The sequence below is a fragment of the Mastigoproctus giganteus genome, chromosome 5 (assembly GCF_048544385.1).
Source record: "Mastigoproctus giganteus isolate SK-2022 chromosome 5, ASM4854438v1, whole genome shotgun sequence".
Lineage (NCBI taxonomy): Eukaryota > Metazoa > Arthropoda > Arachnida > Uropygi > Thelyphonidae > Mastigoproctus > Mastigoproctus giganteus.
In genome coordinates, this window is record NC_143579.1 from 206647585 (window position 1) to 206665580 (window position 17996).

General features: G+C 36.2%; 1 protein-coding gene across 2 annotated transcripts in view; it reads right to left on the minus strand.

Moving 5' to 3' along the window:
• CHOp24 (transmembrane p24 trafficking protein CHOp24) overlaps positions 1–17996 on the minus strand; it is a 59578-nt gene that overhangs the window by 28320 nt on the left and 13262 nt on the right. For both annotated transcript variants that reach the window (XM_090373665.1, XM_090373666.1), the window contains exon 2: positions 10057–10249. In XM_090373665.1, the coding sequence (XP_090229791.1) occupies positions 10057–10249 (193 nt within the window). The remainder of the gene's footprint in view (positions 1–10056; positions 10250–17996) is intronic.

Here is a 17996-nt window from a genome sequence, read left to right on the forward strand (position 1 = left end):
TTAATAATATTTATAAAATATAATATATACACAGGTGCATGTTTGAAATTTCCTGCATTTAACAGTTTTTTAAATTGGAAATGGAAGAGACTAAAAGATTGATGTTTCTATTTTATGACTAAATGTTTTTTTCTAATTTTCAGCAGAATTAATATATATATTTTTTTAAATAAAATTGTAAAACACACAGCATGTTTTAAAAATTTTAATTTTTTTAAAACTTAAAAAGTTACATGATACTGTAGTAATGGTAAAGCAGTTATATATATGTTTATTATAAGAAACATATACAGGCATACCTCACTTTAAAGCACTTCACTTTAGAGTGCTTCACTAATAAGCGCTTTTCAATTATATTCATGTTTATTATTTTCGGTGCTTGCCTTGCTCTTAAGGGGAGTTTTTCAGTGGTGATGTGCACATCAGCTGACTCCAAGCTGAATCGAGCAAATCGACTGGTGCCATTTTGTTACCTGTGCTCAGTCTGTTTACAGCTGCACTTCGTGTCCCAGTGTTATGTTCTGGCAATTTTCAAAATTTTTCAAACTTTTTACTTGTGTTATTGTTAATTATTGTAATTATTAATTACAGTACAATGGCCCCCAAGCATAGTGCTAGTGAAAAGATGAGTCACAAGCCTCTTACTTTAAATCAAAAACTAGAAATGATTAAGTTTAGTGAGAAAAGCATGTTGAATGCCAAGATAGGCCGTAAGCTACGTTTGTCGTGCCAAACAGTTAGCACGGTAATGAACTCAAAGGAAAAGTTCATGAAAGAAATTAAAAGTGCCACTCCAGTGAACACGAAAGTGAAAATAAAGCGAGACAGCCTTATTGCCGATATGTAGAAAGTTTTGGTTGTCTGGATAGAAAATCAAACCAGCCACAATGTTCCTTTAAGCCAAGGTCTAATCCAGAGCAAGGCCCTAACTCTCTTCAATTCTATGAAGGCTGAGAGAGTCAAGGCAGCTGCAGATGAGAGGTTTGAAGCTAGCAGAGGTTGGTTCATGAGGTTTAAGGAAAGAAGCTATCTCCACAACATAAAAGTGCAAGGTGAAGCAGCTAGTGCTGATGTAGAAGCTGCAGAAAGCTATTCAGATGAGCTAGCTAAGGTAATTGATGAAGGTGGCTACACTAAGCAGCAGATTTTCAACATGAAAGATCCCTATATTCGCCCCTCCGTAGCCAGGTGGGAAGGAGCAGCAGTGAGTAGCACGCACTTCTTGATTAGACTGGGGTTCGAGCCGTCACCACCAAATACGGAGGATGCGGAAAGGTCAAGGGAATGACACCGCATATTCCCGGAGCAATATGGCCTTAGTTGCTAATGCTCCTAAAAACCAAATAACAACAACATCCCTATATTGGAAAAAGATGCCATCTAGGATTTTCATAGCTAGAGAGAAGTCGATGCCTGGCTTCAAAGCTGCAAAGGATAGGCTGACTCTCTTGTTAGGGACTAATGCAGCTAGTGACTACAAGTTGAAGCCAATGCTCATCTACCATTCTGAAAATCCTAGAGTCATCAAGACTTATGCTAAAGCTAGCCTGCCTGTGTATTATAAATCAAACAACAAAGCCTGGATGACAGCAGATCTGTTTACTATGTGGTTTACTGAATATTTTAAGCCCACTGTCGAGACCTACTGCTTAGTAAAAAAAAATTCCTTTCAAGATATTACTGATTAGTGACAGTGCACCTGGTCACCCGAAAGCTCTGATGGAGATATACGAGAAGATTAATGTTGTTTTCCTGCCTGCTAACACAACATCTATTCTGCAGCCCATGAATCAAGGAGTAGTTGCTGCTTTCAAGTCCTATTATTTCAGATGGACATTTGTTAAGGCTATAGCTGCCTTCGATAGTGATACCTCTGATAGGACTAGGCAAAATAAACTGAAAGCCTTCTGGAAAGGATTTACCATTCTAGATGCCATTAAGAACATTCATGATTCATGGGAAGAGGTCAAAATATCAACATTAAAAGGAGTTTAGAAGAAGTTGATTTCCACCCACATGGATGACTTTGAAGGGTTCGAGACTTCAGTGGAGGAAGTGACTGCAAATATGGTGGAAATAGCAAGAGAACTGGAGCCTGAAGATGTAGCTGAATTTTCGGCATCTCATGATCAGCCTTTAATGGATGAGGACTTGCTTCTGGTAGATGAAAAAGAAGGTTGCTTCTTGAGATGGAATCCACTCCTGACGAAGATCCAGTGAGCATTGCTGAAACGACAATGAAGAATTTAGAACACAACGTTGGCTTACTTGATACAGTAGTGGCAGGCTTTGAGAGGACTGACGCCAATTTTGAAAGAAGTTCTGCAGTGGGTAAAATACTATCAAGCAGTAAAATACAGAGAAATCCTTCGTGAAAGGAATCATTAGTCAATGAGGCAAACTTATTTGTTGTCTTATTTTAAGAAAGTGCCAAAGCCACCTCAAACGTCAACAGCAAGTAGCCCTACCACTCAACAGCCATCAACATCAAGGCAAGACTCTCCACCAGCAAAGAGAATAAGATTCGATGAAGGCTCAAGATGAAGGTCCACTATCTCCTTCAGCCTTCCTTCCATAATTACTTCTTCTAAAATATTCATTCGTCAGTCACCATAAGCAAAGGACAAAAATATTTTAAGGTTAGCAATAAAGTACTGTAGCATTTTTATTATTTTTATTTTGCATCGTTTTTTTTAGGCCTAGTGCTATTGTGCACTTAATAAATGATAGTTAAAATATGTTTTTAGGCTTTTATATGCACTGGCAAGTGAAAAAAAAAAAAGGCTGTGATTTGCTTTAAGGTGGTGGTCAGTGACCTAACCCACCGTATTAGCCTGTATAACTTTTTACTGAAATCCATTAAGAAAAGATGAAATGATAGTCATAATTCAACAACTCACTGAAATCTATTAACAAAAGATGAAATGATAGTCATAATTTAGCTATTTATTGAAATCCATTAAGAAAAGATTGGCATTGTTCAAGCATAATTTTTTTAAAAAAATCCCAAAAGATTTTCCAAAAATTCAAGGACTGCAATACTTATTGCAATTTTTTTTAGTTTTTTAATAAAAATGAATATTTTAAAGTAAAAAATTAACATAAAGAATGCTGTATTTTTACACCTTTTATTTTCAAAAATATATATACAGTGGAACTTCTCTATTACGAACTTCTATTTAACAAATTTCTCTATATTATGAATTTTTTGCAAAACATTGCACCTTGAAACGAAATTACAAGTAAAATTAACCCCACATAGTGATGTTAGTCTCTCTATAACAAATTTTTAAAAAAATTAGTAAAAGCATTTTTGAAGATTTAAGCATTTACTGCTAAACTGCTGCTCAAATATACGGGCCCCTTCCCTCCGAATTGCGCATTAGCATCTGGAATTAATCATCCTTTTAGTGAATACTTGTGGACATTGACGCCTGTAAGACTGCCTTTCTTTCATTTTTGTTACAGTTATAAAACCAAATGGGTTTCTTAAAAGTGGTCATAAACTTTACAATAAATAGGGTAGATTTGTAAATTGATGTTGGCTCAGGGGAAAATGAAATTCGCTGCTGTAAACCTTTAGCGTGCTGCGGCAGCAATACACAGAATGCTACCATAGTCAGATTTTAGTAACGCCTACCGAGTGACATTCGCTTCTCACCTCAACCGTACCATGTGACCTTCCTGTCAATCATTATATGATATGTCCATTCTCATCTAACTGGACTTCCAGTAGATGGTTTTCATGAATTTTTTTTTTTTATTTCGTTCTTTTAGAACAATTTGTCATCAATCACATAGGCTATATGCTCTTGTATTTTTTTTTTTTTTTCTGAAAAATAACATACAATATACATTTAACCATAAATTTTCTTTTGTGTATATATGAATGAAAGCAGAATAAAAGAAATTCACAAAGTCGCATATTTCTTCAAAGTGATTGATAGGAAAGGTCGCGTGATACTGTTGAATTGGCAAGTGAATGTCATTGAGTAGGCGGTACTAACAATTCACTATATGGCCAGCTCACGAAGTTTGTGGTGTGCGTATCAGCAAGAGCTGCAGTCGAGTAACTTTTGCAATTGCGGAAAAAATGTCGAAGAGAAAGTCTAAGTATTAATGATAAAATAAAGATTCTTCATGATACTGACCAGGGTTTTAAGAAAAAAAAAGGTGTTGCGGAGAAATATGGCATACCTGAAAGCAGCTTATCTACGATTTTAAAAAATCGAGAATTAATTTTAAATGCAATTGATTGGAGGAGCAGACAAGAAGCAAATTAAGTTATGTATATACGAAGATGTTGATAAACCTGTTCTAAAATGGGTGCAAATGATACGTGAAAAGAATATACCAATATCGGGTCCAATAATTAAGCAACAAGCTCTGAAATTTGCACATTCCCTTGGACATACAGAATTTAATACAAGCACTGGGTGGCTAGATAAACTTAAGAAGTGCCACAGAATTGTGGAAAAGGTTATTTGTGGAGAAAGTGTTAATGTAAGCGAAGAAGATTGCAACAGTTGGAAGAACAATACCTTAAAGAAGATTTTGGAAGAATATGAACCTAAGGATGTTTTTAATGCTGACAAAATGGGTTTATTCTTTAAATGTTTACCGAATAGAACACTTGCTTTTAAGGATGATAAATGTTTTGGCGGAAAACAAAGCAAAGAAAGAATCACTGTGCTAGTTGGGACAAATATGACAGGAAGTGAAAAATTAAGACTTTTAGTCATCAGAAAATCAAAAAAACCCAGATGTTTTAGAGGCACAAAATCTTCGGAAGTTGACTACACCTTTAATAAAAAAAGCATGGATGACAAGTGATATCTTTGAAGACTGGATATTAAAACTAGACAGGCGTATAACAAAAGAAAAAAGGAAAATCGTGTTGGTAACTGACAACTGTCCGGCACATCCTGCCAGTATTTCTGCCAAACTTAAAAGTGGGAAGTTGTTTTTACTACCAAACGTAACATCAAAACTCCAGCCAATGGACCAAGACATTATTAAAAATTTTAAATTTCATTATCGAAAGAGAATAATAATGAAGATTGTCGATGCGTTATCAGAAAATAAAAACTTGGAGGTTACAATTAACCTTACAGATTGCATCTCTGAACTGGCAAAAGTTTGGACAAATGATGTCACTGAATACACTATTCAAAATTATTTTTCGAAAGCGGAATTTGCATTGAATACAGAAGTCGAATAACAACTGGACGAACAAGATGAATTGCCCCTTTCACAACTGAAAAACTTTTGGACATTATTAGAATCGTCCAGAAACAGAGAAAATGAAATAACACTGGACAGTTATGTTTATTGGTTTGGTTTTTTTTTTTTTTTTAGGAGAATTAGCAACTAAGGCCATATTGCTCTGGGATATGCGGTGGTCATTCCCTGACCTTTCCGCATCCTCCGTATTTGGTGGTGACGGGCTCGAACCCCAGTCTAATCGAGAAGCGTGTGCTACGCACTGCTGCTCCTTCCCACCTGGCTACGGAGGCGCCAGTGTTATGTTTATATAGATCAAGATCTGACTACAATGGAACATCCAAATGAAGATGAAATACTGCTGAACAGTGTTAGACGCAACCATGATCATGAAGAAATTAAGATGACGCTGAAGACACATCAGAACAACCTGTAGAAAAGCCAACTCGCGAAGAAATGATTAACGCTTTTAAAATGGTTCGTATGGGTCTACAGTTTTGTGAAAATGTTCCTGATGTTTTTAATGCTCTGAACAAATGTGAGGTTTTCTTTAAGAATCAGACATCTTTTAATTGTACTGTGCAAACGAAAATTAGATTTTTTTAATTTGTGATACTTACTGGCAAAAATTGTGTAAACGTAATTTAAATAAGTGTTTATGAAATAAAATACATTAAAAATAAATGTAGATTCATTTGCATTTTCTAATTAAATAACAATTTTTAATAAAAAAGATATTCTCTGTATAACGAAATTTCTCCATAACGAATTTTTTCGCTGGATTTATCGAATTCGTTATAGGGAAGTTCGACTTTTGCTGAAAATTAGAAAAAAAAATGTTTAAAGTATAAAATAAAGATGAAAATGTTGGCCTCTTCCACTTTCCACTTTAAAAAACATTAAACGTGCAAAATTTAAAAACATGCATATATTTCTGCTTATTTAGACTAAGGCGCATTTAGGGCTAGAGCCTCAAGCTGCGAACAAATTTAGACTATGTATATAAAGTGCTTAGCATCATAATACACAGCCATTTCTGAATAAACAGAAAATTTTTAAGGTGGCATCGTTTTAGGTTATATCTCATATTGTGAATACCTTCACAACGAGTTGCCATGATATTGCACTACTTCGAATAAGTAACGCTTCACCTAAGGAGAAGACTAATGTTACTTATTCTCAGATAGGTACCACCACCCAGACAGCACCGTTTCAGGGCTATTTGGCCCTTCTTCAGTGAGTGGGTAGGTACCCAAGTGATGCAATGATGGCAAAAACAGTTATGAAGTATAACTCCACAATATGAGAGATGCCTGATGGTGTATGATGTATTTAGACTAAGGCGCATTTAGGGCTAGAGCCTCAAGCTGCGAACAAATTTAGACTATGTATATAAAGTGCTTAGCATCATAATACACAGCCATTTCTGAATAAACAGAAAATTTTTAAGGTGGCATCGTTTTAGGTTATATCTCATATTGTGAATACCTTCACAACGAGTTGCCATGATATTGCACTACTTCGAATAAGTAACGCTTCACCTAAGGAGAAGACTAATGTTACTTATTCTCAGATAGGTACCACCACCACCCAGACAGCACCGTTTCAGGGCTATTTGGCCCTTCTTCAGTGAGTGGGTAGGTACCCAAGTGATGCAATGATGGCAAAAACAGTTATGAAGTATAACTCCACAATATGAGAGATGCCTGATGGTGTATGATGTATTTAGACTAAGGCGCATTTAGGGCTAGAGCCTCAAGCTGCGAACAAGCTTGAAGAATATACATAGTCTAAATTTGTTCGCAGCTTGAGGCTCTAGCCCTAAATGCGCCTTAGTCTAAATACATCATACACCATCAGGCATCTCTCATATTGTGGAGTTATACTTCATAACTGTTTTTGCCATCATTGCATCACTTGGGTACCTACCCACTCACTGAAGAAGGGCCAAATAGCCCTGAAACGGTGCTGTCTGGGTGGTGGTACCTATCTGAGAATAAGTAACATTAGTCTTCTCCTTAGGTGAAGCGTTACTTATTCGAAGTAGTGCAATATCATGGCAACTCGTTGTGAAGGTATTCACAATATGAGATATAACCTAAAACGATGCCACCTTAAAAATTTTCTGTTTATTCAGAAATGGCTGTGTATTATGATGCTAAGCACTTTATATACATAGTCTAAATTTCTGCTTATTTGAATAAATAGCTTTTAAAAAAATTATATATGTATAAACACACACACACACACAAGATATATTATTCACTTCCATTTTCAAATTCTTAGAAAATTTTTAAAATTTTGCATTCTTTATTATTCGAAAATAATAATAAGTTTTTCAAACAGATAAATTACCTCATGCTAAGCTCATCAAAACTATTGCTAGATCACGTGTATAGATCATGTAGGACAGTTCCATAAATGACTCAAAACTAGAAACAAACACATAATTCCAAGCTTCATAACATCAATACCATCAGTATCACTGGCATTGCCACAGGTTAAAAGTAAAATAAACATAGTTGTGCAAGACTAGGCAGGTTCACTCATGACTTAACACTAAGAGAGAGAGAGAGAGAGAGAGAGAGAGAGATACCAAGTAAAAATTTGATTATATTTAAGAAGATACAAAAAAATTACACATTTTTATCTTTAACCAACAACTGGCGGGTTCGTATTTTCAAGAGGGGGCTTGCAGATCCAGTCTCACCACTGCAAGGTTAATATTCTGTAAATCACTCAATAACAAAAGGTCCTATTACTAAAACCATGTGAAAATGTAAACAATATAAGCATACAAAAATCTTTCAAAAATATTCTCAGATATAATGAGATAACATGAACTTAATCAGCTGATAAGGATAAGAGTGCAGATGAACTTGTAATGCAGAAAAACCAAAGGTATCTAATTCAACCAAAGAAAATATTAAAGTGGTTCAGATGTCATCAGTGCAAACCAGGATACTATGTGCACACTGAGGGGGAATCAAAAGATGCTGACTAAGAAAGCAGAGTCCAATAACAAATAAGACAGCACTTGGTATAACTGACATTCTGAGATGTGGAACAACTTATACTTTACAGATATTTTACATGTAGGTTAGCGCAAAATCATAATTTTAACGTAGCCATCTACCAAAGTAGTTAAATTAATTAATTAATTAATTAAATTGGCATCGTTTTGGTTATATCTCATAATTGTGAATGCCTTCACAATGAGTTGCCATGGTATTGCACTACCTCGAATAAATAACACTTCACCAGTGGAGAAGACTACTGTTATTTATTCTCGGCGGATACCGCCATCCGGATGGCACCGTTTCAATGCTTGTTGGTCTCTCTTCTGTGGGTGGGCAGGTACCCTGGTGTTGCAATAGTGACAACCCAGTTGGGAAGTATAACTTCACAATGTGAGAGATGCCTGATGGTGTGCAGTGATAAAGACTATAAAATATTTAAGGGCAAAGGCCTCATGCTGCAAGGTAGAATGACTAACATGTAGGTTAGTGCAAAAGCATTATTTTAACGTAGCCATCTACCAAAGTAGTTAAATTAATTAATTAATTAAATTGGATTCGTTTTGGTTATATCTCATTGTGAATGCCTTCACAACTAACCTACATGTTAGTCATTCTAACATGTAGAATGACTAATCGTTCTAACATGCACTAACCTACATGTTAGTCATTCTACCTCGTAGCACGAGGCCTTTGCCCTTAAATATTTTATAGATATTTTACATTTAAACAGATATTACTGCATGATAAAAGAAAAGGAAATTTCTGACGAAAAACAAATTAAAATTGATTTTTTTTTTTTTAAGTTTATAAAACTATTTTTATAAACCTATATTTATCACTGTATATACCTATTACAGGAATACCTCACATAGCATGGTTTCGAACAGTGCGGGTTTCGCTATAGTGCGGTTTACAAATTGAAAAAAAAATTAACTGTGTTACGCACCAATACATTTGATATGTATTGTAATGCCAGCATGTAGGCCAATGCGTCAACACTCTAGATTCCGAACGGTGAGGTCGTTCACTGTGCTTAAGCTGTACAAATATTTTTCTCTGTATTTTTATTAAAGATTATTTTTTAAAAACGTTACACCTTTATACGCAAATATGAGTGGAAAGAAGAAATGTAATGGCACTGAGAGTTCTAGATCCAAACATGAAAGTAAGGCAGGCGTTGCAAAAGGACATTAGATGTTATAAAGAGATGTATGCAGATAAAAAGAAGAAAAAAACTGTGCAAACTAAGCTGATCAGTTATTTTTCAAAATAAAAATACAGTACATACTTCGCTTGTATTCTTTTGGTATGTACATACTGCAATAAAAAATCATTTGTGCTGTACTTACTAGTATTTTTCATTTTTATCATTTTAATTTCTTTTTTTGCAAAAACTTTGTGTGCATCAATTTATGGTAAACAAACACCTATATATTTTTGCAACTCGACCCATATAATCAAATTGTCGGAACCACATTACATTAAAATACATACTAATAATAGCTCGATCAGCGCGGTATTTTTTTGGCACGAATTAACCGCGCTATGTGAGGTAATTCCTGTATTTTACATGTTTTGTGTGTTTTCCCTGAATTACTCTACTTTTTGGGTTATCAGAGTTCCTTAACCCCCAATTAACCTGAACAAATAGATCTACTGAATTTTTTATATACAAACAACTTTCATACAGTTGACTAACAGGTGATAATTACTTTAGGATTATCAATACCAAACTCAATAATTTACTCATCAATATACAAAGTATATAAATATTACAGTACTTGTAAAAAAGAAAAATAAATGAAAAACTAACCTTCTGTTTCAATTTCTTGGCCTTTAGGTGCCTCGCCAACATCCATTGAAAACATAACAATCTTTGGAGTCATTGTAGACATGGCATTACTGAAGCAGTAAGTATAGATTCCATCCATGTGTGCAGCAAAAGTATATTTCCCATTGGATTCTCGTTCACCCTGATATATCCCTTTTCCATCTGGACCCGTAATCTTAAAATATACAAAGCAAAGTTTTCAGTCTCAAATTCATAAAAAAAATAAATTAATGCACAAGTATGCATTGGCCAATGTTTTTTTTTAATTTTTTTATGCTGATTACAGTTATAGCCCTACAGCTGTTAATTACTGTCTTACTAATTTAATACTAAAATAGCAAGAAACCATTTAATATTAAAAATAGCAAGGGCACTGAGGCAAGTTACTTAAAAAAGAAGCTCCTGCTCTTTTTAATATTAATTTTTTTTAATTTATATATGGGATGAAACCACTAATGGTTTCATTCCTAAACACCCACATGAATGGAGCGTACACATTAAGCAGGCAAATTACAAAATTATTTACAATTTCATAAATTTACACGGCTCTAGCATGGCTTGTTGCAAAATGGCAAATTAAAACAATATAACTACTTGAGAGTTAATCTCAGTCAATGTATAACAATTCCTTGTAAATGTTAAGTTTTCCTTTGACCAAAACACCACATTTCATGACTGGAAACTGTAATATATGGCACATTCATCACTAAAAATTACTTTACAATTTGGAATTGTGTTGAAAGTTTGAAGTAATCTGAAACATGCCTCTTTCCTCTGAATTATAAGTCACTGCCAGATAGTTCTTGAACAAATATAGGATGATATGGATGCAATTTTAAGTCAATTATCATATGATGCTACATTGTTGGCCAGGGGGATTCCAAGTTCCGATGCTATTTTACGCAATGATTCCATTGGTGATCTCACAACAGACTCCTCAACTTATCTCCACTGTTCCCCCCTCTTGTTGAAGGTCTGCTGCTTCTTGGTTTACTAGTATTTTTCTAAAGAGTTTCTTCTCTCAATGCAAAGGCATTTTTTTTTATGGAGGATATCGCTGAAATTGCTGCTGGAAATCAGCTCGCAGCTCTTTCACTATCTTTTTAGTTCTTCCCCCGGTAATGCACCCAACAATAATAACAGTTTCTTCAACTGTGTAATTACTCTGGTCAGCCTTTGAATCTAAAAATATAAAATATCTAATACTAGTTGACTGCAAAAGAAAATAAAAATATTTAACCTTAGACAAATATGTATAGTATATTTGATATTGGTTAATTATAAAAGGGGTGATCATTTAATTCATGGAGTGGTGCAAGATTTTATGTTTATTGCATGAATTTTCCATAACTGCCGCTAGAGGTGCTCTCCCCAATTGCTACTGAGCAGACTATGTGCGCATGCCACTACTTGTCAAGCTAGTGTTGCATGAAAAGAGCTTTTTTTTTTAGCCACATGTCACTGATGGTTGTTTTGAAGCAAGTATCACGTCGGACATACAGACTGAACAGCGATATGGGATTCGTTATTGTGTCAGAGGGGGCTTAAATGCATCAGAAACATTTAAAGAGATGGATGAAGCATATGGTAATGAGTGTCTTGGTAGGACAGCCATATTCGAGTGTGACCAAACTTCCAGTGTGAAGTGGTTTCCCCATCAAGACAATGCCAGGCTCCATAAGGCTAATATTGTGCAGGCAGGCAGGTGCTGAGGTTCTGCCACATTCCCCTTATTCTCCAGACTTAGTCCTGTGTGATTTCTTCCTGTTTCCCTGTCTGAAGAAAGCTCCGAAAGGCAAGCATTTTGTCCAACACAACAATGCTCAATGGAAGCACTTCGCAATCATTCAAAAAATGGCTTGTAAGAAGCATTTAATGGGTGGGTACGACGGTGGTGAAAGTGTGTAAAGTTCAACAGAGAGTATTTAGAGAAGGAGAAATCTACAGAAGATTCAGACGATGACAATTAAGATGATGACAGTCTGCAAATTAAATGATCACCTCTCGTATATATATATATAGGGTAACAGGACTTTGTGGCCATCCTGTACAACAACAACAACTGTTTATGGCCATTTACATTTTCTGTGAAATAAGAATATTATTAGTGATATCAATTCCTGAATTATCTGAGACCCAGTGTATATATCTAGTTCTTAACGTAATATTAATAAAGAATGGTGCCCATCACACCAGTTTTTACAGAATATTACATGTCCAGAAAATTTTGCACTTCAGTGACCAATTTTATAGCATTATGTCCTATAAAAATATGAAGTCTCCTGAGTACAAAATTATCCGTGCGATAGACAAGATTTTGCAGCTCCGGAAAACAATAAGTTTTTGATAAATATATAGCTGTTTTATTGACTTAATTGTCATATTAATTTATTTTCTAGAAGTAGCTTATAATCTTAGTTATGCTCCTTCATTTATTTTGAATTTATATAGCAATTTTGAAAGTTAATATTTTGTGTCCGTAGAGCCTCTGTTCGTAACTTACCATTATTGTTATAGTACATTAGATCGATATGGAATAGCATAACATATATCCCAAACTCGAAAGCGTAAAGTATAATGTAAAAGTAGATAGCAAAATACGTAGCACTGCATTAGGAATCTGTTAGCTTAATATAGTATTATCAATTAATCAATAAAATTTATTAATCTTATTAAATTTCATTGTTAATTAAATCGTACTTAAACAGAATCATGACCCAGACTAGAGCAGCAAAGTAATGGGAACAAAGTGGTGGCACGGCTATGGTTCAGGGGAGAACTGAAGGGGGCGATTCTCCAATGCATCAGTCTAAAAAAATGTGCAAAAATGTGAAATTTTTGCAGACCTTTCTGGAATAGGACATCTAGCCAAGGAGGATGTTGTTGTTGTTGTTATTGATGGGGTTTTAAGTGCAATGGCTACTTAGGCCATATTGCACTTAGAAAAGTGGTTCATACTGCCTGTGTTGGTTCATATAGAAGCAGTTAGAAACGGCTATACAGTCCTATTAGGACTGTATAGCCGTTTCAGGAAGGAGAAGAATTCTGCAAGATTTGATTTTTTGCCTATGATATGGCTCAGTGACAAAGGTTCTTTTAAGCTTGCCAGAGAACTGTATGACACTAGTCGAGCATTATTATACAGGGTGCATTCCAGAAGTATGTGTTTGACTGTGAGTGGTGTATGACAATGGTTACACTGAGGAAGTTCATTTCCTGACAGGAGGAGTTAAATGAGTATGGCAGATTCTGGCTATAATTACTTCTTCTTGTCTTTTTGCAATGAGGCTGGAAGTCCATAATTTTGGTACAGGTTTAATTTGAAAAAGTTTATTATGGATTTGCGCTTGCCATTGAAGAGTCCATCGACCTTTACATATACTTCGGATCTTAATTTTATAATCTGTGGACGGTACTAAGGAATTCGTTGGGGTTGCTCTCTATGGATGTTTGGCAGCAGCATCCGCAATTTCATTTCCTGGTATTCCAGTATGGCCAGGTATCTAGCAGAAAATAACCTTTTGTTGATGCTCTCTCAGACGTATCAACTCTGTTCTAATGAGCTTTAATAGAGGGTGAGTAGACGGAGAGCTGTTTTGCAAGGCTAATAAGGAACTCTGCAAGTCTGTGTATATTAAGCTCTTTTGAATTGACATATGGAAAATATTTTCCATAGCAAGCTTTATGGCATATAATTCAGTCGTGTAACTACTGCACTCTGTTGGGAGAGATAGAGAAAAGATAGTATCAGGGAGTACTACTGCTGCGCCCGATCCACTCTCAGACTTCGATCCATCTGTATAAATTTTAGTGAAGTCAGGATAACGTTGAGTATGCGCTATGTGTAGCTGTTGAATGTTAATATCTGATAGGGAGTGTTTACACCACTGGTGGAAATAATTGTCACAAGATGGCATGATGACAGACCATGGAGGGTTGGGATCTATAGGATCTTGTGAGATTTTATTGAAGTGAATATCCCAATCTTCTGCTAGTTGTTTTAGCCTAATACCAGCAGGCCGAACTGACTGTGGTTTGTTTCTATAGAAGGTCGTAAACTGTGGATTATAAATTAGGATGGGTCATCTGGCCTTGGATCTTGGTTGCATAGTTCAGCAGCAGCAGCATCTTTCTCCTGATATTTAGGGGAGGTTCATGAGCTTCAACATACAAACTTTGCGCTGGAGATGTTCCGAACGCACCTAGTGCTCTTCTGAGAGCTGAATGTTGAATAGGGTTGAGGCGAGATAAAACTCTCTCCTTAGCAGAGTCGAAGACAGGCGCGCCGTAGTCCAGTTGTGATCTGATTATGGTTCTATATAAATGAAGCAGGCTGTAACGATCTGCTCCCCATGTTGTGGCTGATAAGACTGAGTATGTTCAGTTTTTTTTGACAAGTAGTCCGGAGATGTTCTATATGCTTTTGGAAATTTAATTTATTGTCAAAGAACAATCCTAGTAGACGAATACAATTAGCTATGGGAAGAGGATGGTTATTCAAGTGCAGCTCGGGTTCAGGATGCATATTGCGTCTGGAGCAGAAGTGAATGGCAGTAGATTTCTGGCTGGATAGTCTATAACCATTTTGTGTCATCCATGTCAGAATACGATTCACTGATATTTGAAGTTGGCGTTCAATGTAATGCATGTTTTGAGAATAACAAGAAAGTGAGAGATCGTCTGCGAAAAGGTATGACTCCACAGTTTTCAGAATGAGTTCAATTATATGATTCATTCTCATTGCAAACAAGGTAGCGCTGAGAACAGACCCTTGTGGAATTCCTTCTTCTTGGATAAAGATTTTAGAGAGGGTTCCCCGATAATGAACTTGAAAGGATCTCCGTTGAAGGAAATTTTGGATAAAATATGGTAAATTACCTCTCAGGCCAAGAGAATGCAAATCCTTTAAGATGCCAAAACGCCACGTAGTGTCAAAGGCTTTTTCAACGTCAAGACAGACCATGAGAGATGTTCCTTTTTGATGAAAGCATTTCTGATATTTGTCTCGGCTTTGATCATGAGATCCAATGAAGATCGGCTTTTCCGGAAACCAAATTGGTTGTTATTTATCAAGTTTTGAGACTCGAGGAACCAAGTGAGACAGCGATGTATCATTTTCTCAAGAGTTTTGCTGAGACAGCTGGTAAGGGATATCGGTCTGTAATTTTGAGGACCAGAATGATCTTTACCGGGTTTTGCAATTGGTAGTACATAAGAATGACTCCAGGAGCTTGGGAAGGTATGTTCAGAAAAAATTTGATTATAAAATATGAGCAGCGAAGAGAGTGATCTTTGATCCAGATTTTGGAGCATTACATAATATATCCCATCAGGGCCAGCAGCGCTGTTTCTTGAGTTAGTAGGAGATTGCTGTAACTCAAACATGGTAAATAGTTGATTATAAGATAAAGCAGAATTGTCAGTGTAATTCAGTCTGGATTTCTCTGCCACTGTTTTACGTTTTTGGAATGATTGATCATAAGCATTACAAGAAGACAACAGAGAAAATACAATTCTCAGTGCATTTGATATTTCTGTGGATTAGAGAGTTCTTGTCCATTCCAGTTGAGTAGGTGGAATAGAGGTGGAAATTTATTGTTCAAACATTTTATTTTTCTCCAGATTAATCTGATATCGGTATTTTTATTAACGGATGAGGCGATTTTTAATCCAAGTTTCTTTTCTTCCTTTGCGTCTGATATAGCGAACTTTAGCTCGGAACCGTTTATAGTTAATAAGATTGGAGGTGGTAGGATATTTGCGGAAAAGATTCCATGCTTTGTTTTTCTCTTTTTTTGCATTATTGCAATCTTCATTCCACCAGTAATTTATTTTTTGTCTATTTCTTACTTGATATTGAGGAATGGTGACAGATGCAGCTGCCAGGATTTGATCAGTGATGTGTTCAGTAACACTATTGATGGAACTGGACTGAATGATATCATTGTCAAATGAGATGAGTGATCTGTATTTTTCCCAGTCAGCCTTTGAAAATTTCCATTTAATTGGATTTTCTGTTGGAAAGGAATAGGATGTTTGAATTTTGCAGATTAACGGATAATGGTCGCTGCTATGAGGATCACTCAGAGATATCTAATCTATACTTGGAAAGAGGATTGGGGAACAGATGGAAAGGTCTATTGCAGATGCTGAGCCCTGCAGGGAGGTGCACATATGTAGGAGACCCAGTATTCAGTAATGATAAATTCTGCCTATCGACCAGCATTTCGATAAACTTGCCTCGTCTGTCTGAAGTGGTGGAACCTCATAATGGATGATGTGCATTAAAGTCTCCTAGTAAACAAAACGGTGATGGTAACTGCATAACAAGATCTTCAAGTTCCTGAATAGTATATTGATGATTAGGCGGAAGATAAATGGAAACCAATGTCAGAGTAATACCATTAACCACACACGTGGCAACGGCTTCTAAAGATGTTTGTAATGGAATACATCTGGCGGGGATGCTTGAATCCACGAGTATCGCTACTCCTCCATGAGCGTTATTGGAGCCAGCCCTGTCTTGCCTGAATACAGTGTAATTTTTGATTGAAACTGAGACCAGAGATGTCAAATTAGTTTCTTGCAAGCACATTGCAAGAGGTTTATAGTGATGAATTAATTCATGTATATCATCTATGTTACTGCGAAGACCTCTACAGTTCCATTGGATAATATGTTCCATTATTTGGTTTTGTAAGAGGAAGAATCATTTTTATCCTCCATATCTCCATCTGCATGTAATTCAAGAAAATCTTCTTGGTTGGGCATATCATCAGTATCCATGCTTGTTGGGTGTTTCACCTCCACAGGATCTAATTTATGCAATTTTTCTGCCACTGTACTGTGGGTTAGGTTTTGAGTTAGAATTGTGAGTGGCGTATTATTACTTTGGTCGACTAACTGTGATTCAGATGTAGGCTGAGTTGATAGTACTGATCGAGCCCAGTCGGCGATCAATTTGTTAGGAGAAACTGACACTTCTGTCTGACATGCTACTGATTTGTAACTATGGGTAGCCGAAGCGTAAGTGATTTTTGGAATACTTGATTTTATTTGTCTTCTAGCTTCTTGAAAAGATACTTTATTTTCAGTCTTGTATTTCTGTATTTTTTTTCCTAACTTCCAGAGATCACAATCTTTGGAGTAGGCTGGATGATTACCCTTGCAATTAGGACACTGCAGAGTTTGTGCCTTGTATTCAGATTGAGTATGAATTTTGCAACCGCAGTTTGGACATGTTGCATCTCCACGGCATGCTGTCTGGGAGTGTCCAAATTTCTGACATTTGTAGCATCTCAGAGGGTCCAGGATAAAGGGCCGAACACGACAGTTTAAATAGCCTGCTTTGACTGAGGATGGTAGATTCAGTAAACTAAAGGTTAAAATTATGCTACGTGTTTGGACTAAGGTGCCGTCTTTTCATATCATGATTCTCTTGGCCTGAGTTACATTTTGATCCTTTAGTTCCTGAATTATTTCTTCCTCGGAAACCTTCAATAGGTCCCATTCACTGATCACTCCCTTGGAAGAATTCAGGATGTTATGTGGAGTGACTTGAATTGGAATTCCACTTAAAGATGTAAGTTTTAACAGGAGGTAAGAGTGTCTTGGGTGAGAGGTCTCTATTAGCAAGTCACCTGATTGAAGACGTTTCACCATTTTTGGAGATGCTGCTGCATTTACAAGGCATCGTTGTATGATGAAAGGGGAGAGCTTGCTGACAGGATGTGAAGACAGAGAATGGATAATCAGGAAAGCTGGAGGTTCCTGCTTGTTCGCATTCTTTTTTAGTCTTTTCGATAATGAGAAGTCATGATCGGTTTCGTGGTTGTCATGTTGAGAGCTCTTTGGATCGTGGGAAATCATTAGTGTCCATGTTTACTCCTTTTAGCACTGGGAGGACTTTCTTCACCCAGATT